The following is a 26,427-nucleotide window of genomic DNA, read 5'->3' as shown; positions in this document are numbered from 1 at the left end:
TTTCACCGATGGGTACACAATGTGTACAGGACGGTGAAAACATATCATCATGTTCAGTTTATGAATTAAAAAAAATGATGTCGATCGGGAGAGGGCCGCGCCCCACCTGTAATGCCTTGTTGCCCCACTAGAGGGCCGCGCCCCACCTGTAATGCCTTGTTGCCCCACTAGAGGGCCGCCCCACCTGTAATGCCTTGGCCCCACCAGAGGGCCGCCCACCTGTAATGCCTTGTTGCCCCACCAGAGGGCCGCCCCACCTGTAATGCCTTGGCGCCCACCAGAGGGCCGCCCACCTGTAATGCCTTGTTGCCCCACCAGAGGGCCGCCCCACCTGTAATGCCTTGGCGCCCCACCAGAGGGCCACGCCCACCTGTAATGCCTTGGTGCCCCACCAGAGGGCCGCCCCACCTGTAATGCCTTGTTGCCCCACCAGAGGGCCGTGCCCACCTGGAATGCCTTGGCGCCCACCAGAGGGCCACGCCCACCTGTAATGCCTTGGCCCCACCAGAGGGCCACGCCCACCTGTAATGCCTTGTTGCCCCACCAGAGGGCGCGCCCACCTGTAATGCCTTGTTGCCCCACTAGAGGGCCACGCCCCACCTGTAATGCCTTGTTGCCCCACTAGAGGGCCGTGTCCCACCTGTAATGCCTTGTTGCCCCACTAGAGGGCCACGCCCCACCTGTAATGCCTTGTTGCCCCACTAGAGGGCCGCCCCACCTGTAATGCCTTGTTGCCCCACTAGAGGGCCGCCCACCTGTAATGCCTTGGTGCCCCACCAGAGGGCCACGCCCACCTGTAATGCCTTGGCGCCCACCAGAGGGCCACGCCCACCTGTAATGCCTTGGCCCCACCAGAGGGCGCGCCCCCCTGTAATGCCTTGGTGCCCCACTAGAGGGCCACGCCCCCCTGTAATGCCTTGGCGCCCCACTAGAGGGCCACGCCCCCCTGTAATGCCTTGGCGCCCCACTAGAGGGCCACGCCCCCCTGTAATGCCTTGGCGCCCACCTGTAATGCCTTGGCGCCCACCAGAGGGCCACGCCCACCTGTAATGCCTTGTTGCCCCACCAGAGGCCACACCCACCTGTAATGCCTTGTTGCCCCACTAGAGGGCCACGCCCCACCTGTAATGCCTTGGCGCCCCACTAGAGGGCCACGCCCCACCTGTAATGCCTTGTTGCCCCACTAGAGGGCCGCGCCCCACCTGTAATGCCTTGGCGCCCCACTAGAGGGCCACGCCCCACCTGTAATGCCTTGGCGCCCCACTAGAGGGCCACGTCCCACCTGTAATGCCTTGGCGCCCCACTAGAGGGCCTTGCCCCACCTGTAATGCCTTGTTGCCCCACTAGAGGGCCGCGCCCCACCTGTAATGCCTTGGCGCCCCACTAGAGGGCCGTGCCCCACCTGTAATGCCTTGGCACCCCACTAGAGGGCCACGTCCCACCTGTAATGCCTTGTTGCCCCACTAGAGGGCCGCGCCCCACCTGTAATGCCTTGGCGCCCCACAAGAGGGCCTGCATTAGCATTTCAAAGGGCGCTTGGCGGGTGAACCCACTCAGCCGGTCAGTGATGGGGGGAAGAGGACTCATTGTTTAAAACAATGGGCGGTTAATAGGTGACTCACTTAGAAGAGACCGGGGGAAGTGAACTATGATGGGAGATAACGGGGGAGAAAGCCCACAGGGGGGGGGGGGTCACCTACAGAAGAAAAACACTTATATTGACTAAAACACTCTGAATACTTCACTCTCACAAGTGCACAGAGTGTTCTTGTGAGTGAGATCCAGCCTCCAGCTGCCGGGTCGGCGCTCAGCATTGAGGTAATCAGGAGAGGGGGAGGGGAGAGGGGGGAGGGGGTGGGGGAGTAACAGCATCTCACAGCACCCCAGGCACCACTGCAGGCCTCCTCCATCCTGACCTGTGATAGCTGCCACAGCACCTGAAGGAAAGCTGTTGTTTATACAGCATATATAAATAATATATATATATATATATATACAGGATAAATAAATAATATATATGTATATATATATATACATATATATAACATATATATACATATATACAGTATATATATAACATATATATATATATATACAGTATATATAAATAATATATATACATATATATAACATATATATACAGTATATATATATATTATATATATAAAATATATATATACAGTATATATAAATAATATATATATATTATATATATGATATACATATATGTACTATATATATATATATATATATATGTATATATATGATATAATACATATATATACAGTATATATAAATAATATATATATATTATATATATGATATACATATATGTACTATATATATTATATAAAAATATATATACTGTATATATATAAATATATATATATTTACACTACCGGTCAAAAGTTTTAGAACATTTCCCCTATTTTTTATAAACAAAAGAAGGTTTCGGTTACCAAAAACTGAAAAATAATGTCCAGAGTTCTACAAAAAGCCTTTCTCAGGGAACAAGTGATGGTTCACAACGAGCAGCTGGAAGAACTTTATGAACCACACTTGATTTCTATTGTAGAAAGAACGAGTGTTATATCTGCACAAACAAAAACAAAAAAATTGTAATCTCCAATTGTTTATTTCTTATACGCTTTAATTTCAGAGTACGTTGAGAAATTAAAACTGTGTACATTTCAATAAACACTAGAGAAATTGAGGCGTTCTAAAAATTTGAACCAATGTTTTAGGCCTATAGGCCTATAATGTTTGGGGAAGCGTCTGACAAGCTAGGACTCAGCTAGCGGCTAGTTAGCTTAGCATAGCATGCAGACAGGAAACAGAGGGTAGCGGCTTGCTGGGCTTGAGACGGTTTCTGTCCCGTCAACATCGGGGAGTCTCTGTTGGCGTACCCCCATCTCTCTCCTCCTGACCCCACCAGCCGGGGTCCCTTCCGGCCCGGTGGAAACAAGCTGTCAGGAGGGGTAAACACGGAGGTGTGGACATAGCCTCCTCCTGCAGGGCCCTCATCCGTCACACTTTACACACAGCCTTTCAATCAGGAGCTCCGGCTGTGAAGGAGGAGCAGGAGGTGGAGGGGGAGGAGTCACGGGAGGCCCTGCTCCTCCCACCGGTGTGTGTGTGGTGGTGCATAGTGACCTCTAGGGGCCCAGAGGCAGAGGACCACCTGACCCGGAGCTCCCAGTCCCTCCGAGCTGGATCTGGATCTCATTCCTGTGATCATGGAGGACGAGTCATTGGAGGTCTCTGATTGGTTATCATCGTGACTTAAAGTCGACAGATTTTTGTCAACAGAATTTAAAAAGTATAATATTCCCATTCGTTCCAAGTTCTTGTAGAAATGAAAAAGAAGGAGAAAAATATAATAGAAGCAACAACAAAAATTCTTCCACTTTTCTCTTTTTTTACTCCCCTTTTTCCTAACCTAGATGTTTTTTTCAGGGTTTTGTTTTGTTTTTATTCTCATTATATATATAAAATATTCTAGATATTTATTTTACATATATTATATATATATTTATTGTATATATAGATACTTTATTCTATATATTCTTTATATATATATTCTATATAATATATATAAAATATATATCATATATATACATATAATAAATATATATAGAATATATTATATAGAATATATATATATAATATATATAATACATTATATATATAATGAATATATCATATTTATTTATATATATTATATATCATACATATATATAATATCTATATATAGTATATATATATATATATATATTTATTATATATAATATATATATTATATAATATATATATAATACATATAGTATATTATATATAATATATATATTATATATATAATCTATATACATACTATATATATAGATATTATATATATGTATCAGCAGTTTTTTATGTCAATCAATAAGATGTGAATAAAAAAAATCACACAAAAAATCCCAACAATAGAAAATGAAGGCGTCCGACTGAAATCCACTTCACCGTGTTGCAGCTCTATAAGTTCATAAATACAAAGACACTTACACTATGATTCAATGTTGTATTCCCCCAAAAAACCATACATATCAATGCATCTCTCCAGGCTCTCGTTCTTCTACTCTAGTGTGACACATCGTCCTTGAGCTCATCCACACAACAAGAAGGTGTAAAAATAGACCTGCTGGGTTCCTCCGCTGCTCTTGGACGCCCTGCCAGCATGTTGATGCCCGGCCGCGTGGTGTTCCATGGAGTCACACAAAGCGCCGCTGCCTGCTCTACGTTCGTGTTTGGTGGCGTTCCCTGTCCATTGTCGACTGCGGGCCTCACGGTCGCCTCGCATTAAATAAGATCCGTCTCTTTTGCACATGACACCAGCCCACGTTTAGCAGTTTTCCCTCAATCCCCACTTGGATATACCAAAGAACCTCTGGAAGAACTCAGTTTGAGTTCAAATAATCAGACACAACTTTACTTTACCAGCTCCTCATGAGAGGAGAGCGGTATGAAGAAGTAGCTTTACTCTTTAAGTCAAGCTCTATGACGTGGACAAGTCTTCTGGCCTCATAAAGTAATGAATCCAAGGTAAACCTCCTGTGTGACCCTTTGGATTCATTCCCCACACCGCCCCCTGCTGGCGGGATGTATCATGTCCACCAGTGGCTCCATCAGTGTGCTGTCCTTGAGTCATGACTGAGGTGGAGCTCGTCAACTTTCAATGCATGAACAATATATATATATATATATATATATTGTTCATGCATGAAAATTATATATATTTGCTTGATATACACTACCGTTCAAAAGTTTGGGGTCACTTAGAAATGTCTTTATTTTTCAAAGAAAAGCACTGTTTTTTCAATAATGATAACATTAATCAAAAATACACTCTATACATTGTTAATGTGGTAAATGACTATTCTAGGTGAAACGTCTGGTTTCTAATGAAATATCTCCAGAGGTGTATAGAGGCCCATTTCATCATCACTCCAGTGTTCTAATGGTACATTGTGTTTGATCATCGCCTTAGAAGACTAATGGATGATTAGAAAACCCTTGTGCAATTATTATTATAATATCTCAGGGCTCACATAGAAACATAGAAACATACAACCATTCACTCTCACTCTCACACCTACGGGCAATTTAGACATCAATTAACCTGACTGCATGTCTTTGGACTGTGGGAGGAAGCCGGAGAACCCGGAGGGAACCCACGCTGCCACGGGGAGAACATGCTCCACACAGAAGGACCGCCCCGACCGGGAATTGAACCCACGGCCCTCTTGCTGTGAGGTGACAGTGCTAGCCACTACACCACCGTGCAGCCCATATATAATATATAATATATATATTAGATATATAATACATATAATATATGTATATATTATGTAAATATTATATATATTTTATATATAGTATGTATAATATATATATTTATATTCTACATATATAATATATATATTATATATAATATATATATATATTATATATGTAGAATATAATATATATATTATATATGATATATATATATAATGTATATTATACATATTATATATATTTTGTATATATTATATATAATATGTATAATATATATTTATATATTATATCTATATGTATATATATATATGTATGTATATATATATATATTTATATATATGTATATCTGAAAGTGCTGGGACTAAAGTGTTCTCAGTTAACTGGCTCGTTACTGTAAGTGACGACACCTGTGTCACAGCTGCGTCTGCATCTTAGTTTGCAGTAACTTCTCGGCACCATTTATATTTATTTAAGTAATTTAATCTGCACCATATATCGACAACAACACATCCTGAGGAGGCCGAGGTGTCATGATGATCCGCCAGGTAAACAGCAGCGTTGTTATATTCTGTCAAGCTGCTGTCCAACTGTCTTGAGATTTAATAAAGACAATAGACATTTTAAATGGTGTATCACCGGATCTGCTCTATCCTGGGTCAAATCATATCTGACAAACAGACAACAATTCATCAGCATCAACAACTGCACCTCCTCCACTGCTCCTCTGTCTCAGGGCGTCCCTCAAGGTTCAGTGCTTGGTCCACTTCTATTTATTCTTTACCTACTCCCCCTTGGAAATATCATAGGCCAACACGGTCTCATGTTCCACTGTTATGCCGATGATGTCCAGCTCTACATCTCCATGAAGACCATCACCACTGCCACTCACTCTCCTCTAACCAACTGCCTCACTGATATCAAATCCTGGATGAACACCAACTTTCTCAAACTTAACTGTGATAAATCTGACATGCTCATCATCGGTCCCAAATCTCTCACCAAAACCTGTCATACCTTCTCGCCATGGATGCACTCTGTCTCCATCCCTACACATCCGCAACCTCGGAGTCGTGTTTGACAGCAACCTGTCCTTTGAACACCACGTCAAACAAATCACCCGAACTGCCTTCTTTCACCTAAAAAACATCGCCCGTCTCCGCCCATCACTCTCCTCATCTGCTGCTGAAACACTGATCCACGCCTTCATCACCTCCAGAATAGACTATTGTAACAGCATTCTTTATGGCACAACATCCACAATTCTAAATAAACTCCAGTATATTCAGAACTCTGCTGCTCGCCTGCTCACCCACTCCCGTGATCACATCACCCCTGTTCTCCAGACCCTCCACTGGCTCCCCGTCCCACAACCTATCCAGTACAAAATCCTTCTCCTCACTTACAAAGCCCTCCATAACCAGGCCCCCTCCTGACCGATCTGCTTTACCATCACACTCCATCCCGTCGGCTCCTCTGACGCCTCCTCTCCATCCCTCACAGGACCGAGCACCGGACATGGGGTGACAGAGCCTTCTCCATTTCTGCCCCCTCCCTCTGGAACTCTCTCCCCAAAATCATCCGTGACTGCACCGAACTCTCATCGTTTAAATCACTAATCAAAACCCACCTGTTCAAAACTGCTTTTAAAGTGTGATTGTGTGCTCTGAACGTTCTTATTTGCTTTTATCGTTTGTTTTTATTGTAATTTTTAAAATGCATAGCTTTTAGGAAATTTTAAATTATGTGTTGTAAAACGTCTTTGAGTATTATGAAAAGCACTATAGAAATTTGATGTATTATTATTATTATCAGTGGCATTGTTAACACAGATGTTCATAACACAGCAGCAGTGTGATCTCACTCACCATGTTCACCACAGTCTCATCTATTCTCTGTTGTGAGATATTAAAGAATCACATTTCTCTGAGCTCCTCTTCCCCCCCACGGCGCTCGCTGCTCTGGGGTTTCCATCTTCTCCTGGGGGGGGCTCCACAACCTGAGCTCCACTGTCTGTGTTTTTAACCGCGACCCGAGAGCGTTGTGCTGACCTCCGCAGCGCAGGGTGTTCTATTGATATGAACGCTGTGTGGCCCTGGTGGCCGTGTTTGGTACTGCAGACGTTGGACCATTAGATATCGACAGAAGTCAAAATGAGAGGTTTCATCTCAAGAGGAACTTTGCTGTATCCTGATGCGTGTGTTTGTTTTTATGAATGAAACTTTCATGAGTGGAAGAGATGCATCTCACAATGCATTGTGGGTAAAAAGGAGACACACACAATGGCATGGTGCTCACGTTGATGCTCAACGTCTCAGTTGTGTTCTCATTTACACCAGACTCCCAAAGCAGGAACCCTGAGAGGTCCACAAGCAACACACCTCCTCAATGTCTTCTTCTTCTTCTTCTTCTTCTTCTTCTTCTTCTTCTTCTTCTTCTTCTTCTTCTTCTTCTTCTTCTTCTTCTTCTTCTTCTTCTTCTTCTTCTTCTTCTTCTTCTTCTTCTTCTTCTTCTTCTTCTTCTTCTTCTTCTTCTTCTTCTTCTTCTTCTTCTTCTTCTTCTTCTTCTTCTTCTTCTTCTTCTTCTTCTTCTTCTTCTTCTTCTTCTTCTTCGGGCGGCTGTAGCTCAGTGGGGTAAGGGGGTCGTCCTGCAACCCCGAGGTTGTGGGTTCGATCCTGGCTCTCCCCATTAGTTGTTGCAAGACGAAGTGTCCTTGAGCAAGGCACTGAACCCCCAGTTGCTTCCCGGGCGCATCACTGCAGCCCACTGCTCCTTAATAACTAAGGATGGGTTAAATGCAGAGAACTAACTTCCCCTTGGGGATTAATAAAGTATATATCTTATCTTTTCTTCTTCTTCTTCTTCTTTATCCTCTACTCTTCCTCCTCCTCCTTTTTCTTCTCCCCCTCCCTCCTCCTCCTCATTCTTCTTCTTCTTCTTCTTCTTCTTCTTCTTCTTCTCATCCTTGTATATTATATTTTTATTTTAACATATTGACATAATGGTGTTTTTATAAAGATGTGATTACTCTTTAAATGATACTTAAACCGCTTCTAACTGTCACTTTTTAAATAGTTTGTCTGTATTATTTATTTCTGTATCATATATTACATGCTGTATTAAATGATGAATTTAAATTCATTGAATGGGTATTGTTTTTTGTAATATTTTATATTCCAACTAAATTATTTGTTCAGAATAAATAATAATATTAATAATAAATGTCATGTTCTGGTGGTGACTGATCTGTTGGGGTCTTCATTGCCTGCACGTGACACTCCAGAGCTGTCCCGGTGAGGCCTGCACGGGAGGAGCCGCGCAGGACCCGCGCATGTAACGCGTCGCGCCGCGCCGCTCTGAAGGAGCCGCGTCACGCAGCGGCTCACTCAGGAAATTCAAAACAGAGAGGCTCCACCTCGGACTCACATCTCTGATCCAAGGTCACGACGAGCCGGCCGCCTGCACGGGACGCGCGCGCGCGTCTCTTCATCACACCCGCCACCCCAAAACATCACCAGGTAAAGGGACGTTTAATGACGCGGCGGGAAGACGAGCCGCGGCGGATCGGCGGGATTAACCGGAGCTTTGCGCCGGTGTCGGGACGCCGTGGTGCGCAGAGATGAGCTGCGGGGCGTGAGAGACACAAATATACATAAATTAGATCAATATAAATATACAACGAAAGGGTGCCGCGTGCCTGGATGTGTGATACATTCTGTGATGCGTTCAGGAGCATTTTGGAGAGATGTGGAAATCCTCCTCCACGCTGCTGCCGCGCGTCTTTACCGGAGGAAATCATTGGATAAGATCTTCTCCTCCTTCTTCTTCTTCCTCTCCTTCCCGTCACTGCCTGTGAGCGCCCGGTGGCTCGGTGTAGGCCTCGGGGCATCTCGACCGGTTTTATCCGGTCCCGGTGCTGTACCGGCCGCATGATGGGGCAGCTGAGGAGACACTCCGCTGTTCACTCGTTCCCCTGATGGGAGTCAAACTTCTACAGGTCGACTTTACAAATGACAAACAAACATCTTTAGAAAAGAAAAAAGAAAAAGTAAAAGAGGAAGTTGCTTTGGCACAAGAGGAGGTCGTGTTCTCAGGTCAGCGGAGCTCAGAGGATGATTGTTTCCCCTGGAACGTGTTTCACTGCTCTCTCTATTTAGACTGGATACACGGAGTCAGACATGGCAACAAACCATCAGCTCTTCATCAGCCTCTTCTGCTCCTCAGGTCTTCAGCATCTTGAAGCGAGCTAAGCCAAGAGTCGTTTTGACTCAGCAGCGCCCCCTGTGGCCAAAAGTCACCATGACAGGATGAGAGTTTGGGCTAAAAACAGAAAACAGAAGAGTGTTTCAGTCACTCTGTGAGCTATGTTCTTCTTCTCCTTCTACTCCTCCTTTTCTTCTTCTCCTCCTTCTTCTCCTTCTCCTCCCCCACCCGCTCCTTCTTCTTCTTCTTCTTCTCCTTCTTCTCCTCCTCATTTTCTTCTTCTTCTTCTTCTTCTTCTTCTTCTTCTTCTCCTCCTCCTCCTACTTCTTTTTAAAACCAGGAAACAGAAGAGTGTTTCAGTCCCTCTGTGAGCGTTGTGTCATCCCTACACTCGGCTAGCGTCAGCCTCCATCAGCTGGGGGTCAGCGGGGTCAGCGGGGTCACCGACACGCCGAGGAGAGGGAAGTTAGTTTGGTTTACTCTCTCTAAAGTGACATCATTTAACTTTTATAAAGTAGCCTAGACACTTAAAAAAGATACACCCCTCTCTTGTCTGTACGCCACACACGAGGCTACAGCCAGCAGCTGGTTAGCGTAGCTTAGCACAAAGGCTGCTATCAACATGCTAACGCTAAACATGCCAGCACTGTGACCTCATCATGAGCTCAGTGTCTCTCCTTTGTTTACCCTGAACACAATGTCGACTGAACACACAGCATGGGGGCGTGTTTATGGGTTATGTGAAGGACTGTTTCCTGGCCAGGTACACACACACACACACACACATGGGCCCAAAGATACGGGAGGATATTTACATATATTTAGGGTCAGTGTTTACCCCACTGACTGAACTCCAGGAGTATTTAAGTTTTTGAAACTTCTGAAATAACTTTTAACCTTTGTTAAAAAATAATAACTATACTTATTTATTTATTGTTATTCCATTTTTTAAACAACTATTAACAATTCTAATTTATTTCTTGTTTTTTTTAATAATTCCAAATGATATTTATATATTGTGTGTGTGCCGAGTCCAGGACGTACAGACAGGACACACCACAGCTCCATGCACCTGTGCACATGGTGTGTGTAGCGCACGGCGCCACAGCGTGGGACATGAACACAGGTGAGTGTGTGTTGGTGTCAGGTTCAGGTCCATGAAGCTCCTCCCACGACCTCCGGGGACGTCGTTGCGGACGCTAACGTGTTGATGTGTGCAAACTAATCCAGAACAAGGCGCCGCACGCCACTTCAAGAACACGGTCCTTCATGATGAAGTGTAAAAGAAGTAAACACCCACATTAGGTTATTAATGATTTATGCAACTTAATTCAATGAGTTCACGTGGCGACCTTCAGTCCACCGTGAAGGTCGTCCGGTAATCTCCCAACTAGCTAACGGAGCTTCCTCTGTTAGCTCTAGAGGGGCAGCGCGGCCTCCTGTTGCGTAACATTCGACCTTTGAAACCACGTCTGATGAAGACGAGGCAACGCAACACGTCTGATGAAGACGAGGCGAGAGAACGACAGAGAGAGAAAGAGAGAGAGAGAGAGTGAGAAGGAGAGAGAGAGAGAGAGGGCAAGAGAGCGACTAAGAGAGAGCGAGAGAGATGGGGGGGGGGGGGTTCTGAAAGGTCATTTTGAAGCAAAAAAGAACTTCTGATATCGTTAAAATAATTAGTCGTCCAGAAATGCCAAACTATAGTTTATATTGTTATCACCGTCTTTGTCCTTCAGTCTAATCTCTCTAATCTCTCTAATCCGAATCCGTCTGTTGGATATCAGACGACTTGATTTCCTTCACTCGGCGTGTTGAAACAAAGATGTAACAGAGGCCGGCGCCTCTGACCTTCATGACGCGTTCAGGGGCGCGCGGAGCAGCGGGCGCTTTGGGTTGGGTGTTGACTGTCGGTGTTGGCAAGGCCCACATGGAAACACCGCGGCGTGCTGGGTGTGGGGGTGTGGGGTGTTGGGTGTGGGGGTGTTGGGTGTGGGGTGTTGGCTGTGGGGTGATGGGTGTGGGGGTGATGGGTGCTGGGTGTGGGGGTGTTGGGTGCTGGGTGTGGGGTGATGGGTGTTGGGTGTGGGGTGCTGGGTGTGGGGGTGTGGGGTGTGGGGTGCTGGGTGTTGGGTGTGGGGTGTTGGGTGTGGGGTGCTGGGTGCTGGGTGTGGGGTGTTGGGTGTGGGGTGTTGGGGTGATGGGTGTTGGGTGTGGGGTGTTGGGTGTGGGTGTGGGGTGTGGGGGTGCTGGGTGTGGGGTGTGGGGTGTTGGGTGTGGGGTGCTGGGTGTGGGGTGCTGGGTGTGGGTGTTGGGTGTTGGGGGTGCTGGGTGTGGGGTGTTGGGTGCGGGGTGATGGGTGCTGGGTGTGGGGTGATGGGTGTTGGGTGTGGGGTGCTGGGTGTTGGGTGTTGGAGGAGACCTCTTGCCAGGGCAAGTGTTCAGGTGGAGGTCACGAGGGGGGGGGGGTTCAGTTCCCCTCGTCGGGTTAATGATGAACCGTTTGTACAACAATGAGAGTATTCTTACTCACAAGGTTACCTTCACGGCGAATCCTGCGTTGCCATAACTTGAAGTCTCCTGAATGTTGTGTGTGTGTGTGTGTGTGTGGGGGTGGGGGGGCTGACAGTAGAGGTCGTGTCGGCCTTCACCTGTTTATCCGATTGTCGTTTCACTGGAACCGTTGAATACTTCACCGCCGTTCAAGGTCACGAATAAATAGTACGAGTCCATCATTTAAAAAAGATGCTTATCGTAAATAAGCGAGTCAAACAGAACGCTTTGATCTGTGTGGAGGATGGAGGGGGGGGCTCCTCTTCCTCTTCCTGTGCAGCTCTTTTCTTCTCGTCTCCAAAAAGTCCCAACTTCTCTCAAAGTACAAAGTGAGTTAAGCACTTTCATCTCGACCGCTGATCCCATTAATCACTGACTGATTGACTTGGTTCAGTTTTATTTTAATGTATTTGAACCCGGAGCAGGAGAAACTCTCCGGTGACGCACGTCTGCCAAGTCAAAGTCAAATATCCGTTGGGTTGGGTGGAGATTCAAAGATGTCTAATCTCACCTCATCGACTCAGATAAACACAGAATATGCAAAACAGAAACAGTCAAATGTACGGACCTCTTTCCTTGAACTCACCGGAGAGCTAACACTGAGCTAACAACGAGCTAACACTGAGCTAACACTGAGCTAACACTGAGCTAACACTGAGCTAACACTGAGCTAACACTGAGCTAGCACTGAGCTAACACTGAGCCCTTGTTGTGAATTAAACCCGAGACCCTAGTCTACGCTACAAAGAATGCAGTGTTTCAGGCTCTCTGCTGAGGTACTGACACACACACACACACACACACACACACACACACATTGGAAATACACCAGGGGAAAGGGCAAAACTGCCCCTAAGAAATATAATGTTGCCCTGATGTCACCAGGAGAGGCAACACATCCCCAGAATTTCCTCTAATAATTATGATAATTTATTAACGTTTTATTTCTGTTCTTTGTTGTGTGTCTTATCTGTGTTGCCTGTACCAAGGTACACAAAAAGTAATAATAATTTTGAATTATAATACAACTAAGAAATAAGTTAGAATTGTTCATAGTTGTTTCAAAAAATGTATAAAAAGAAATAGACATAAAGAAATAAGAATAAAATGGAATACTTTAGTGTGTGTGTGTGTGTGTATAGGGATGGGTATCGTTTTTTCTTTCTTTCCGATACCGGTGCTAAACCGGTACTTTTAAAACGATCCCGGTGCCTAAACGGTGCCTGAACCGATACTTTTTTTTAAAACGCACAATGAGGACATTAAAAACCTCTTTGGCCATATTCCCTGTAGAAGCCGTTATCATGGAGCACGACAACAACGGATATCAGACTGTTAACAGACACAATGTTCTCCATTATATGTGATATGTATCGTCATGTGCAGACCTTATAGGGTTAACCCTGTCACTGTGTTGATGGGCAAAGAGAACAACCAATCAGAGGGACTGAAGATGACACGTGACAAATACAGTTTTGCTTCTGACAGCGAGAGTTACACTGAAACAAAGTGACGCCCCACGGTCTTTATTCCTCCGTCATTATATTCCCGGTAACACCGGGTATACAGCCGGGACCGCTGGACATCAACACATCTGCTAGCAGACTGTCACGCTCGTAGCTCGTAGCTAGCGCTAGCTACGAGCTAGCTTAAACATGGTTATAATGGCTAATTTATTATTTCTTGGGCTACTTTTATGAATGCAAGACTTGCAATCAACGTTTCGGTACTAATCTGAGTTCCGGCTGCTCGTCATCATCGGTCTCCCCGTGTTCAGGGGACCGGTGACGTCTCCCCGTCGGCCCAGCCTGACGCTGCTGTGCTCCACACGGCTCACAGTCACACAGGCCACGCCTCCTCTCAGAGTTACATATGAGAGGCTCGTAACCTGCTGACAGGGCGGAGTCACCACAGAAGTTCACAACAATAGTTTTTTTCAATTTCAATTGGCTCAGGCACCGGAAAGAAGCACCGGAATGTGCGTTGCGTTTCGGTCCGGGTAATACCGGTTGTATTGGAACCGGTACAACATTGGCACCGGTTCCCGGTACCCAACACTATGTACCAGACGATCCTCCTCTGAGGTAGAAGGGTTGTTGTTGCCTTTTTGAGAGTGTGTCGCATGATGGGTAAATAAAACATCATATTCATCCCTGTGTTTTGAGTAGTTATGATCACCTGAGACTCATCCAGTCATTCCCCTCTCCTCAGTGTTTCCTCTGATGCTACGGCAGCCCAGAGCGGACACACTCGTCTACACCTGACACACAAGAGGCGTTCTGCATTTTCATAATCAACGGGCAGAAGCACCAGAGGCGTTCCTCTTCTGGTGGAACGGATGGCGTAGCCTCGAGTCTGTTTACGTACGTTTTTACATGCACAAGTTCAATAAGAGGCTTCACATCTTCAATCACATTCTAATTCTTCTTAATTACGGTAGCACCTGACACCCGAGACGTTCAGCGCGGCCGCAGGTGAGATTAGCGCCAACTGGCACACGGGGAACGTCGCTGTTGAAGGAAATTCAAAGAATTCCCCCGCAACGACTCGACTAAATTGAATAAAAAGCCGACATCTGGACCAACTGAGCCACCGTGCTGCCCTTATAGCATTCAAATGAAGAAAAACATACTATTCAAAAGTAAGTATTAAAAACCATTCCAAGAATATACACTATTAAAACTAATTAATGAAACCATTAAAAGCAATTAATACGAGTCATAGTGATTATATTATATTCTCCAGTTTTATTTTTGTTGGTATTCAGTCGTAATAAAAATGAATCCACGTATAATAACTAATAATATTAATCCAAGGCAATATTTAATATAATGCCAGCCATTATCTCTATTCTCTTTGTTGATGGCTTGTAGGAATTAATTACAAAAAAATAATAATAAACCTTAATCAGTCGTCATCATGTTCATTTCTTACCTCATAATTTAGAATTATAAAAAAAAAACAAAGAAAGTTCTAATTATTAATAGTTGCATTTTTGAACAATAAATTACCAGAAAGAAATATGAATAAAATTGAATTTGATTGTTTTTTGTTTATTTTTTGAATCTGTAGACTAATAGTCTTATTATTGCCTAAAATTATTATTATTGCCATTTTTATGACAGTTGCTCATATCCTGTGAGCCTAAATAAGTATATTTATTATTTTTTAACAAAGGTTAAATGTTATTTCACAAGTTTAAAAAAGTGTATATATATATGGATATATATATCCATGGTATTTTATGTAAGTCACAAATTGTTTAAGGAAACAAAGAATTCTCCAAATTGAAGCAGCAGAGGCTGAGATTTCATGATTTATAGCTTTTTAAATTCCCATCATGCAACTGTGATGACATCAGGCCGCAAGCCACGATGACTTTCTCCTTGAGTTGTGGCACACAGGTGTCACCACGTGTCATGAGGGTGTGTGTTTGCATTGCACTCAGCAGCGCCCTGGCCACACAGGCTCCGCCTTGTTTCATGACCTCAAGGTGGCGGGCGCGGCCTCGCGGTGCACGCCCTCTGAAAGCAATGATCCGGCCCTCTCCTCTGGCGTGTCCTCGTCCCCGTGGTGTCGTGTTACCGCCTGCAGGCCGTCTCCATGGCGTCCTTATTGGCCGTGTGTACCGTCAACACAAGGCGCGCCCGGCCGTGTGATCCGCGCGGCGGCGGTCAGAGACGCGGCGGCACGCTGCAGCTAACGCTGGTTTTCCTCCGTTTCCCCCGCAGCTGAGTTTCCGGCGCCGAGGTGGGCGAGCGATGGCGCCCCCGACCGCGAGTCCCCCCGCCGCGCCCCCGCCGGACGGCGGCTGGGGCTGGGCCGTGGTGCTGGCCTCCTTCATCTCCATCGGCTTCTCGTACGCCTTCCCCAAGGCCATCACCGTCTTCTTCAAGGACATCCAGATCATCTTCGGGGCGTCCTACAGCCAGGTGGCGTGGCTCTCCTCCATCATGCTGGCCGTCATGTACGCTGCGGGTGAGTCGCTGGTCGTCGTGGATTGATGTCTTATGTCTTTAATTAATGCAGATAGAACTAGAACGGGCCCTCGGTAGAGCGCATACCTTCACATATCACAAGATTGGGCATTGAATTATGAACATGTTGGCATTAGTTGCCAACTGGATACAAATTGACCGCGCAATGGTAAAAAGAAGATTTTTACCTTTTCATGACCTTGACCTTTGACCCAATCGATCCCAAAATCTAATCAAATGGTCCCCGGATAATAACCAATCATCCCACCAAATTCCATGCGATTCAGTTTAATACTTTTTGAGTTATGCGAATAACACGCATACAAATAAATACACGGCGATCAAAACATAACCTTACGCATTTTCAATGCAAAGGTAAAGATACTTTACATGTGTTCTAAAGCATATGAAAGTATGACCTCTGTATTCTGTTTGTGATGTCATGATGACCGTATGAATGAGATGTTTTGATGATGGGGCGGTGGGTTTCTCTCCAGAGATCGCTGAAGCTCTTATTTTGAAGAGGCTTTTGCAACAGGAAGTGGTAATCAGATGGTCTCTGGGTGGTGGACTCACTATATTTATATGTATATATATGTATATATATACATGTATATATGTATATATATATATACATATATGTATCTATGTATATAGATACATATATGTATCTATGTATATATATATACATATCACAACAGACGCTTTTATGCTCCAGATGAGAGCGCGAAGACATGACAAAATAATAATATTTTAACAAAATATTCAAATTTTGGGGACGATTACAGCGTCTTGGCTGAGAGATGTGTGTGTGTGTGTGTGTGTGTGTGTGTGTGTGTGTGCCGCTTCAACTTAACGATGGCCGCATGTCGTTAGCGCGCGGCTCTCGTTACTCATTGGCTGTTATTGATCGCTCGTCAGTTCATTAGAACATCCGCTCTCGTGTTCCGCCTCTTACGCTGATGAAGCAATCAGCTTCAATGTTTACCACCGCTGTGTGTGTGTGTGTTGGTGTGTGTGTTGGTGTGTGTGTGTGTTCAGCCTCAGACTGAATATTAATTAATTAATTCCATCTAAATTGCAGAAAGTTTTTTTTAATGTCTCACGTGTACCCAGCGCAAACCTCGTGACCGCAATCTTTCACAATAAAAGCATGCTCATTTTAATATATCGACTGACAGAGATTCATAAGATTCACAAATCAAATCCATGACGGGTTTCGTCATCTCATCCCCGCCGGCAGCGCCGCGCCGCGATGATGACGTGTTTTAAACTGCAGGCGCCGTGGGATCAGTTGCGCTAATCCAGAGAGAGAGAGAGAGACTTACCTTTGGGCGAGGCAGCGCGTAAACAAGGCCGTCTGCGTTCCAGTCGCGGTCCGTCATGAGCGGCGGTCGACGTGACGTCCGTGAACCCGTCGAAGGCTGTCGAGGTTCAAGAGATCCTCGAGCTGCAGGAGATGGAAAGAAGACGTCCAGAGAAATAATCCAGAGATACTTAATAACCGTGTTTAATTATAACAAGAAGGACATCGTCAGCACATGTATGGACCGGCCGGGCGCGGTCACATGACGGCGTGACCACGGCCCATGTGACCCGCTTCACTCGCCATTTCATGTTTTGATTTTCCCCTTCTTATTATTGCCATTTCTATTGCTTATATACTGTCAGCCTATATAAGTATATATATATGTATATATATATATATATATATATACATTTATATATATATATAAAGGTTAAATGTTATTTCACAAATTTCAAAAGTGCCCCCAATTTCTTTTTAAATGCCCGTGGATTTCAGTCAGTCGGGGGGAAAATTGCCCCTTAAATAATATGTAAATATCCTCCCCTGAATGTCAGTCGGCATTTAAAAAAAAATATTTCTCCATCGCCGTTCTCCACCACAGCGTCTCCAGCGCATACTTTTTTAAATTCTACTGTCTTAAATGTTCTAGTAATTAATGCGTTAGCTACCGCCCCCTACTGGCACGGAAGAGTACTTCATTACTCGGCCAGCCACTGTATTACAGGCTCAGACGATCAACAATGGCAAATATATTTGCGACAACTAAATAATTTATGTTTAGGTCCGATTAAGTGAGATTAAACATGTTCTCACGGCACGGTGGTTGAACGTCATCTCTAGTGGGATTCTGCCGTCCTGCCGCACCGCTCTAAACTTCACCTCAACGCCTCGTGTCCACTTGTATAAACTTGTATAAACTTGTATAAACTTTCAGCACAAAGCCCCCTGATGTCTGCGTAATGGTCCGACTCGACACGGCCTCGGCGGCGCCGTGCCGCCGCAGAGCGTCGACTTCATCCGCGTCGTCCCGGCCGCGGCGGCGTCAAAGGGTCGTGGACGGAAACGGTTCCGCACATTTCTATACGCGTGGTTCCCTTCTGGGGTCCGGGTGGTTATATTTAGGGTTTTGTGTCCACTGTGAAATGAAGTCTGGCCAGGAGGTGATAAGCCTTTTATTTTTTAAAGGGAGGTAATGTGCAAGGCTCGGGGGCGTCCTCCTCCTCTCGGACCGTTCGGGGTACCGATGGCTGCCGCCGCTCCGGCGGTGGATGCAAATGAGGGGAACTTTCCTCAAGGTCGGAAAAAAAAAGATTCACACGGAGCGAATTAAGTCGATGCCTCCTCGGCCGCCGCGGCTCGGTGAGTCGCTCCGGGCCGCCGGCAGAAAGACGATCCGTCTTGTGGCTGGTAATGAAAGTATTGCTTCAGAAACATCTTTCATTACTTTTCTCCCTCCCGATTCAATTCACACCTCCTGTGCTTAAAGAAATGCAGCTTCGGGGGGTTGGGGGCACGGTGTGGATGACAAGATTCAAATCCAGGTTTAAACATTGGAACACAAAGTGACGCGGCACAAATATGATATAAAACCCGTTTCTCTGGACCGAGTCAACCTTCCTCAGCCAGGAAGGTGTCGGATTCACCTCATTCTGGACCGGACAGCAGCGACACTGAGAATACAGACGCCGATTCATGAAGAAATGTGCCTCCCGCACTGACTGAGTCAGTTAGCATGAAGCTAGTTAGTTAGCACAAAGCTAGTTAGTTAGCATAAAGCTAGTTAGTTAGCACAAAGCTAGTTAGTTCGCGTAAAGCTGCTAAAGAGACACAACTTGTGATCAGTTTCTTTCCCCTATAGTTCCGACATGGAACTGCAGACAACCAGGTCTGCGCATTATCTTGAGGAACCGGGTCACGGAGACATTTCTGCGCCGAGTGCCGTCTCACCCCATCATATCGGAGAGAAGTTATTACATCTCAAATCAAGCAACTCTAACAATCTAGATTGAGAAATAGCTTCATAAGTAAGAGGAAACATCTATTTTTCGATTTTGGGGTGAAATTCCCCTTTAAAGAAAGACAGATCGGATCAAGCAGGAGGCCCAAGGCAGCCAATCAGCTCAAGCAGGAGGCTTTCCTTCCTGTTTTCCCGATGAAACCCTTATATTAGCGGTATTTAATGACGAAGAGCTTTGTAATTCTAAATGGAAACACGACTCCAGCTGATCAGTCGGAAGTGCAACTGAAAGCCTCGTCATCGAGACACAATTCGAGGAATAAATGGTGGTGTTCACCGTACTCTTTCCTTTTTTTCCCTTTAAATCGTGAACCCAAAATCAACGGTTGGTCGCTCCACAGGCGCACGGTGCCGTCTTTGGAGCTCCTGCGCTTTTAAAAGTGGCGTCTGGTGTGATCGCGCCCTGAAGGTATTTTTTCCGTCCGTCCGTCACTTCCTCGAAATTAATTTGACACGAGACGACGGGAGTGCCGCGTTAAAAGAACTGAAGGCGCTTCGCTGCTTCTATCAATTAGAGCTCCCGCCGGCGTGCAGCAGTAACCCCGTGACATCGTCACGCTCTCCCTCGCCGTAAACACCCGGCATGCGGAGGCTGACGTCTCCCCTCTGCTCTCCAGGGCCCATCAGCAGCATCCTGGTCAACACGTACGGCTGCCGGCCCGTCGTCATGATGGGCGGCTGCCTGTCGGCCACCGGCATGATCCTCGCCTCCTTCTCCAACACCGTGGTGCAGCTCTACGTCTGCATCGGAGTTATCGGCGGTAAGTCCGTCTAAATACACCTTGAGGCCATTTAGAGTTCATTTTATGAGCCGCTACTTCTAAGTAGCAGGTTAAAAATAAAAGTGTTTTGCAGGAATTACATTTCAGTAATCCAATATATTCTGGTTCTTGCCTTAATTGTATGATACTGTGTTTTAACATGATTATAAATGCCACTTAAAACTTACCGTTAGTCGGGCTTGATCTATGACAGGCTTCGTCTACCCAAATATGTTTGTTAAAAAGCTGAAATGTTCTCTTTTCTCATCTCTTTAGGCATAATTTAGATCTTTACTGTAGATACATCACAGCTATTTAATTCAACAAGTAATAATATATAAACACATTGCATAATTTGAAAGAGGGAACGTGTGCACAAAGGCAAAACCTCTCGCTGTTATATTTTTGGGAGATGTATAACATCAATAGAAAAAACTACTTTCAGATTTACTCCAATTTATTGTTGGAACAATTCTTTGCATTTCAAATGATAAATCTTATCCAGCCAACTCTCTGGCTCAACATTCTGAGGCTGCTTTGAGCTAAATGCTATCACTAGCATGCTCACATGGGCAATGCTAGCATGCACATGTTTAGCAGGTATCATGTTAGCATCGTAATTTCGCGCTTAACATTTTCTAATCGGCGTTAATCTCAAAATACAACTGAGGCTGATGGGAACCTGATTAGTTTTGCAGGCAATTTATCATAAATGAAAATGTTGGACAATCTTTCGAGCCGCGGTGCTCGCATGGCTAATCAACCACGTTGCTAGCTAGTTCTTAAAGCAACTACATCAGAGGGACTCAGTTACTTTGTTTATTTTATCGGTAAGTAGGAAGTCAAATCTATGCTTCTTAGCATTGGTATAGTTGTTAATGCTCCGCCATCTGTGCTCACAGGACTTGGACTGGCCTTCAACCTGCAGCCAGCGCTGACGATGATCGGCCGATACTTCTGCAAGAAGCGCCCCATTGCTAACGGCCTGGCGATGGCCGGCAGTCCGGTGTTCCTCAGCACCCTGGCGCCGCTCAACCAGTACCTCTTCAACCAGTTTGGCTGGAGAGGCAGCTTCCTCATCCTGGGAGGCCTGCTATTGAACTGCTGTGTGGCCGGGTCCCTCATGAGGCCCCTCATGAGGCCCCTGAGACCGCCGCCGGGCAAGAAGGATGAGGAGGTGGCCGTCATTGCCACCACGACCAAAGAGAAGCAGACGGCCTGGCAAACGTTCAACAAGTACCTGGACCTGTCGCTCTTCAAGCATCGCGGCTTCCTCATTTACCTGTCGGGCAACGTCATCATGTTCCTGGGCTTCTTTGCACCCATCGTCTTCCTCACGGCCTTCGCTAAGGACATGGGCGTGGACGAGTACTCGGCTGCCTTCCTGCTCTCCATTCTGGCTTTTGTTGACATGGTTGCGAGGCCCTCCATGGGGCTCTTGGCCAACTCGCGCTGGGTCCGGCCCAGGATCCAGTACTTCTTCAGCTTTGCCGTGCTGTACAATGGAGTGTGCCACATGCTTTGCCCCCTGGTGGAAAACTACACCGGTCTGGTGGTGTACGCCATGTTCTTCGGCTTTGCGTTTGGCATGGTCAGCTCGGTGCTGTTTGAAACGCTGATGGACATTGTTGGGCCTCAGAGGTTCTCCAGCGCTGTGGGACTCACCACCATCGTAGAGTGCTGCCCGGTCCTCCTCGGTCCACCTCTTGCAGGTACGATCAGTCTCAGAGCATATTTCATTCTTTTACACGTACATGTTTTACTGCCTTTACTCTCGAGTGTTTTTAGCTCTCTAAAAGGCCCAGTCAAACCAGAAAAGGTAGGGTTTTAAGAACCTTGGTTGTGACTTTTCACAGTAGCTTGTTGGCAAACTACCATATATATATACACATACATATACATATACATATATATATATATGTGGATATATATGTATATATACATGTCTATATATGTACCTGGGCGTCTCCATCGACAGCCGACTGAACTGGAAGGCCAACATCAACGCTGTGTACAAGAAGGGGATGAGTCGACTCTTTTTCCTGAGAAAGCTTCGATCCTTCAACGTGTGCAGCAAGATGCTGGAGTTATTCTACCAGTCGGTTGTGGCCAGTGTGCTGCACTTTGCCATTGTCTGCTGGGGGAGCAGCATCGGAGCCGGTGACACCAGCCGTCTTAACAAACTGGTTAGGAAGGCTGGCTCCATCATCGGCTGCCAGCTGGAGCACCTGGAACAGGTGGTGGAGAGGAGGACGTTGAAGAAACTGGTGTCCATATTGGACCACTCGGACCACCCTCTCCACCACCTCCTACAGGGACAGAGGAGTACTTTCTCCAGACGTCTCCTCACGCTCCGCTGCCACAAGGAGAGATACAGGAGAACATTCCTGCCGACGGCTATGAGGCTCTACAACAGTTCACCTCTTGCCAGATCACCCTAACCCTTCTTATATTTTGTGTTTTGTTTTTTTATTCTTGTGTGTTGCTGCTACTGACTCGACAAATTTCCCCTTGGGGATTAATAAAGTATATATCTATCTATCTATCTATCTATCTATCTATATATACATATATATGTATATATACATATATACAGGACTGTCTCAGAAAATTAGAATATTGTGATGAAGTTCTTTATTTTCTGTAATGCAATTAAAAAAACAAAACTGTCATGCATTCTGGATTCATTACAAATCAACTGAAATATTGCAAGCCTTTTATTCTTTTAATATTGCTGATTATGGCTTACAGCTTAAGAAAACTCAAATATCCTATCTCTAAATATTAGAATATCATGAAAAAGTATACTAGTAGGGTATTAAACAAATCACTTGAATTGTCTAATTAACTCGAAACACCTGCAAGGGTTTCCTGAGCCTTGACAAACACTCAGCTGTTATAAATCTTTTTTTTTACTTGGTCTGAGGAAATATTAAAATTTTATGAGATAGGATTTTAGAGTTTTCTTAAGCTGTAAGCCATAATCAGCAATATTAAAAGAATAAAAGGCTTGCAATATTTCAGTTGATTTGTAATGAATCCAGAATGCATGACATTTTTGTTTTTTTAATTGCATTACAGAAAATAAAGAACTTTATCACAATATTCTAATTTTCTGAGACAGTCCTGTATGTACTGTATATATATACATTTGCATATATATATGTATATATACATATAAATATGTATATATATATTTGTATATATATCTATATATATATATATATGCATATATATATACATATATATGTATATATATTTATGTATACATATATATATGTATATGTATGTATATGTATTCATACATATATATACATATATATATGTATATATATATATATTCATATATATGTATATGAATATATATAGATATATATATTGATGCTTGTTAGTCAAGAGCTCACTAAGATATCTTGGTTGCTAATGTGACAATATGCAATTATATCCAGGCCTTCAATCAAATGGGTAGAATTAATGATAGTTGACATTTAGCCATGTTTTTAATCAATGACATCTCAGTTCTACGCAGTATTACTTCAAATAATATAACTGTATCTACTTCAACATCTTAAAACCTTGTGTTCTGTTGCAGGGAAACTGGTCGATATCACAAAAAACTACAAGTCCATGTATTTTTGCTGTGGGGCCATCGTGATTTTGGCCAGTATTTGGCTCTTCATCGGGAACTTCATCAACTACAGACTCTTGGAGCGTGAGCGCAAGTGTGCCGAGCTGTACAAACGGACTGGAACAGAAGATCCCGACGGTGTCGTGGATCCGAAGGAGGCTGACGGGGAAGCCGAGGCGTCGGAGGAGCTGGTCGGCAAAAGTGAGAACGTCGACGAAGCCACGCAGCGGGAAACCAACATCTAGATCCCTCTGCTCCGCCGACCGCTCCCCCTCCCCCCCCGAGACAACCCCGCAACACCATCACGATCAAACCGAGCTGCAAGCCAAGAGGGGCCTCTCGGTGTTCCACAAGGCTCTATTCGGGGTCCCCTGCCCTTCTGTGGAAACTTAACTGCCAAAGCAAACACTGGAGGACGATCTGTTTGTCAAAGAGCAAAAGTATAAGATATTGCATGCATATGAGGAGACAAAAAGTCTCTTCAGAAGAAGAAACTGAAAGGGAAACCGCGTAGCACTAACTGTATTGTGTTTTATTGCCACGTTCACCTCATAGCGGATTTACTGTGACTACAAGACTGCAATGGGGTGTGGGGGGAGGGGGGGGGTACATTCACATCAGACAAATAGTCTCCGTAACAATCAGGCTGTTGGTTTTTTAGTTTATGTAGAAACTAAACAAAATGGTGCCAACTGAGAGCTAGCATAGCAGCAGATCCACAGATGCTGCAGATCATTAGTTGCAGATGCAGAGCATCAAAAATGTGTTAAATTCACAGAAAGAAAAATCAACAGTGCTAAAAGAAGAATACTAAAAAAGAGTTTTATATATATTCCAGTTGTTTATTAGTTTGTTTCCGTACGTCTCGACAAGTTCAATATTCCATGCGGTAGCAACAAACATTCCTTTCTTTCTGCTGCGTCTCCCGATGTGATTTGATATGATCGGCGTGTCGCCGCGGTTCCAACCGCACCAGCAGACTGAATAGTCTTTCTATAACACACCAAATGTTGGGTAATCAAGGAACGGTTAAATGAACAAGAGGAAGCAGGGAACTGATCCTGAAGGTTAGAAGGACTTCGCTCAACGGCTCGGAAGCGGCAGCAGGTTTCTGTTCTCGCTGAAGTTCTCACTGATCTGAGCTTTCAAACCACGGGTAATGGGGTCCGTGAGCATTTAGTGACAAATTGTGGACAGTTGTATAGGATCTGAATGTCCGGTCGTCTTTCACATCAAAGTTGCTGCACCTGCCAATGGGAATCAAACGTCACGATTTCCGGCGAACGTTCGCAAAATCACACCTGCCTGCATGGTTATCAGGTGTTGACCCTCCAAAGTTATATTTCCCCTCGGTCGGTCGGCTCCGTGACGTGAAAGACCCCCGCGGACTTGTCGACGGCGTTGCCCGCAGTGTGACTGCGGCGTTGGCGATCCCAGTGCGCCCGGACATGGCGGATCCATCTGGTGATGTGTGTCAAGCGAGAACTCAATACGTCCGAATTGCACTGTGTTTTAAAATGGCATTTGGGTGCCATAAAATTCCATACTTCTAAAAATACCGAACAGATGTGATCACAGCTGGCACCGCTGCCCGCCGCCGCACCGCGACGTGGCGTCGTAAAACCTGCGCAAATGTCCAACTTTAATGCTTTCGATCAAGTCATTAAATGCTTCCTGTGCGTCGCCGAGCGTCCCGGTCAGACCCGACGACGGCGTGCCGAGGAGAAACGGCCCCAAACCGCATTTTAGAAAAAAACGCTGCAATTAAATGAGTTTAATTATGGTTGAATGTAATTTCCTCTGTGGGCCTTAACAAGGTATTAATGACCAAAAACCATCTGCGCAATAGTGGCATTTCTACACACACACACACACAGAGCCCATGAGCAATATCATTTCTCGTATTTGAATGCCGATGTGCAGGGAAACGTGTTTCTTGCACTGCTTTACATGTGATGTGGAGGGGAGTTGTTCCGTGAATAGTATTCTACGCAGCTGATACAGCTTCGTGTTCAGTGGGACCCACGTATTCTCTAAAAGTAGAAAGTTTGTCTCCCAACATGTCCGTCCGTCTAAATGTTGAAGCTACGAGGTTTCCGTAATGTCCTGTAACTAATTCACTAACGGCAGTACTTAATGCGTTTCATTACTACTGATGCTACGAACCACCCGATGCCAGTGAAGCTGTGTTTTTAATCGTTTCGTGAACAAGTGAAGATTTCACGAACAACCATTGAACTGTATCTGTGACCGTCAGCGTTGTGCAATACTCTGTCCATTCCAGGTGTTTCGTAGAGGTCGCCCCGTTGACCTCATGGTCCCCGCTGACCCATAACAGAGCCAACACACTTAAATAACAAAGGTCATTTATAGAAACGTCATCATGAACATCAAAAATAGAACAATGCAATTGTCCCTTTACCGAGGTTTGAATATATGAAAGTGAATTGTGAATAATGGAACTCGACGTCCAGCTGTGGCAGCGGCTCTCTGTGGCAACCGAGCGCTTTGTCACTGTGAAAACCCCTCTGGTTTATTATGGTTTATGCTCGTTATTGCTGGTGTATACTGGTTAATAATGGTTAATTTAATGCTGGTTTATGCTGGTTAATGCTGGTTTATGCTAGTTTATACTGGTTAATTTAATGCTTGTTTATGCTGGTTAATGCTAG

At 44.9% G+C, this 26,427-nt stretch overlaps 1 protein-coding gene across 5 annotated transcripts in view; it reads left to right on the top strand.

Moving 5' to 3' along the window:
• Positions 1-8,480: 8,480 nt before the first annotated feature.
• The window catches only part of LOC130200404 (monocarboxylate transporter 2-like), a 19,968-nt gene continuing 2,021 nt past the window's right edge, over positions 8,481-26,427 (top strand). Inside the window, exons 1-7 of one of the 5 annotated variants that reach the window (XM_056424663.1) lie at positions 8,481-8,828; positions 14,275-14,426; positions 14,504-14,704; positions 15,795-16,041; positions 19,984-20,127; positions 21,030-21,839; positions 23,720-26,427. The exon at positions 23,720-26,427 is cut by the window's right edge and continues 2,021 nt beyond it. In XM_056424663.1, the coding sequence (XP_056280638.1) occupies positions 15,825-16,041; positions 19,984-20,127; positions 21,030-21,839; positions 23,720-24,000 (1,452 nt within the window). In that variant the 5' untranslated portion in view covers positions 8,481-8,828; positions 14,275-14,426; positions 14,504-14,704; positions 15,795-15,824 and the 3' untranslated portion in view covers positions 24,001-26,427. Of the gene's footprint in view, positions 8,829-9,853; positions 10,640-12,862; positions 14,427-14,503; positions 14,705-15,794; positions 16,042-19,983; positions 20,128-21,029; positions 21,840-23,719 lie in introns of those variants that run through there. The other 4 variants (XM_056424664.1, XM_056424661.1, XM_056424666.1 and 1 more) reach the window with 4 other exon arrangements.

This window comes from Pseudoliparis swirei, chromosome 10 (assembly GCF_029220125.1).
Source record: "Pseudoliparis swirei isolate HS2019 ecotype Mariana Trench chromosome 10, NWPU_hadal_v1, whole genome shotgun sequence".
NCBI classification, from domain to species: domain Eukaryota; kingdom Metazoa; phylum Chordata; class Actinopteri; order Perciformes; family Liparidae; genus Pseudoliparis; species Pseudoliparis swirei.
Note: the sequence above shows the minus strand (reverse complement) of the source record. Positions and strands in the feature narration are given on the sequence as shown.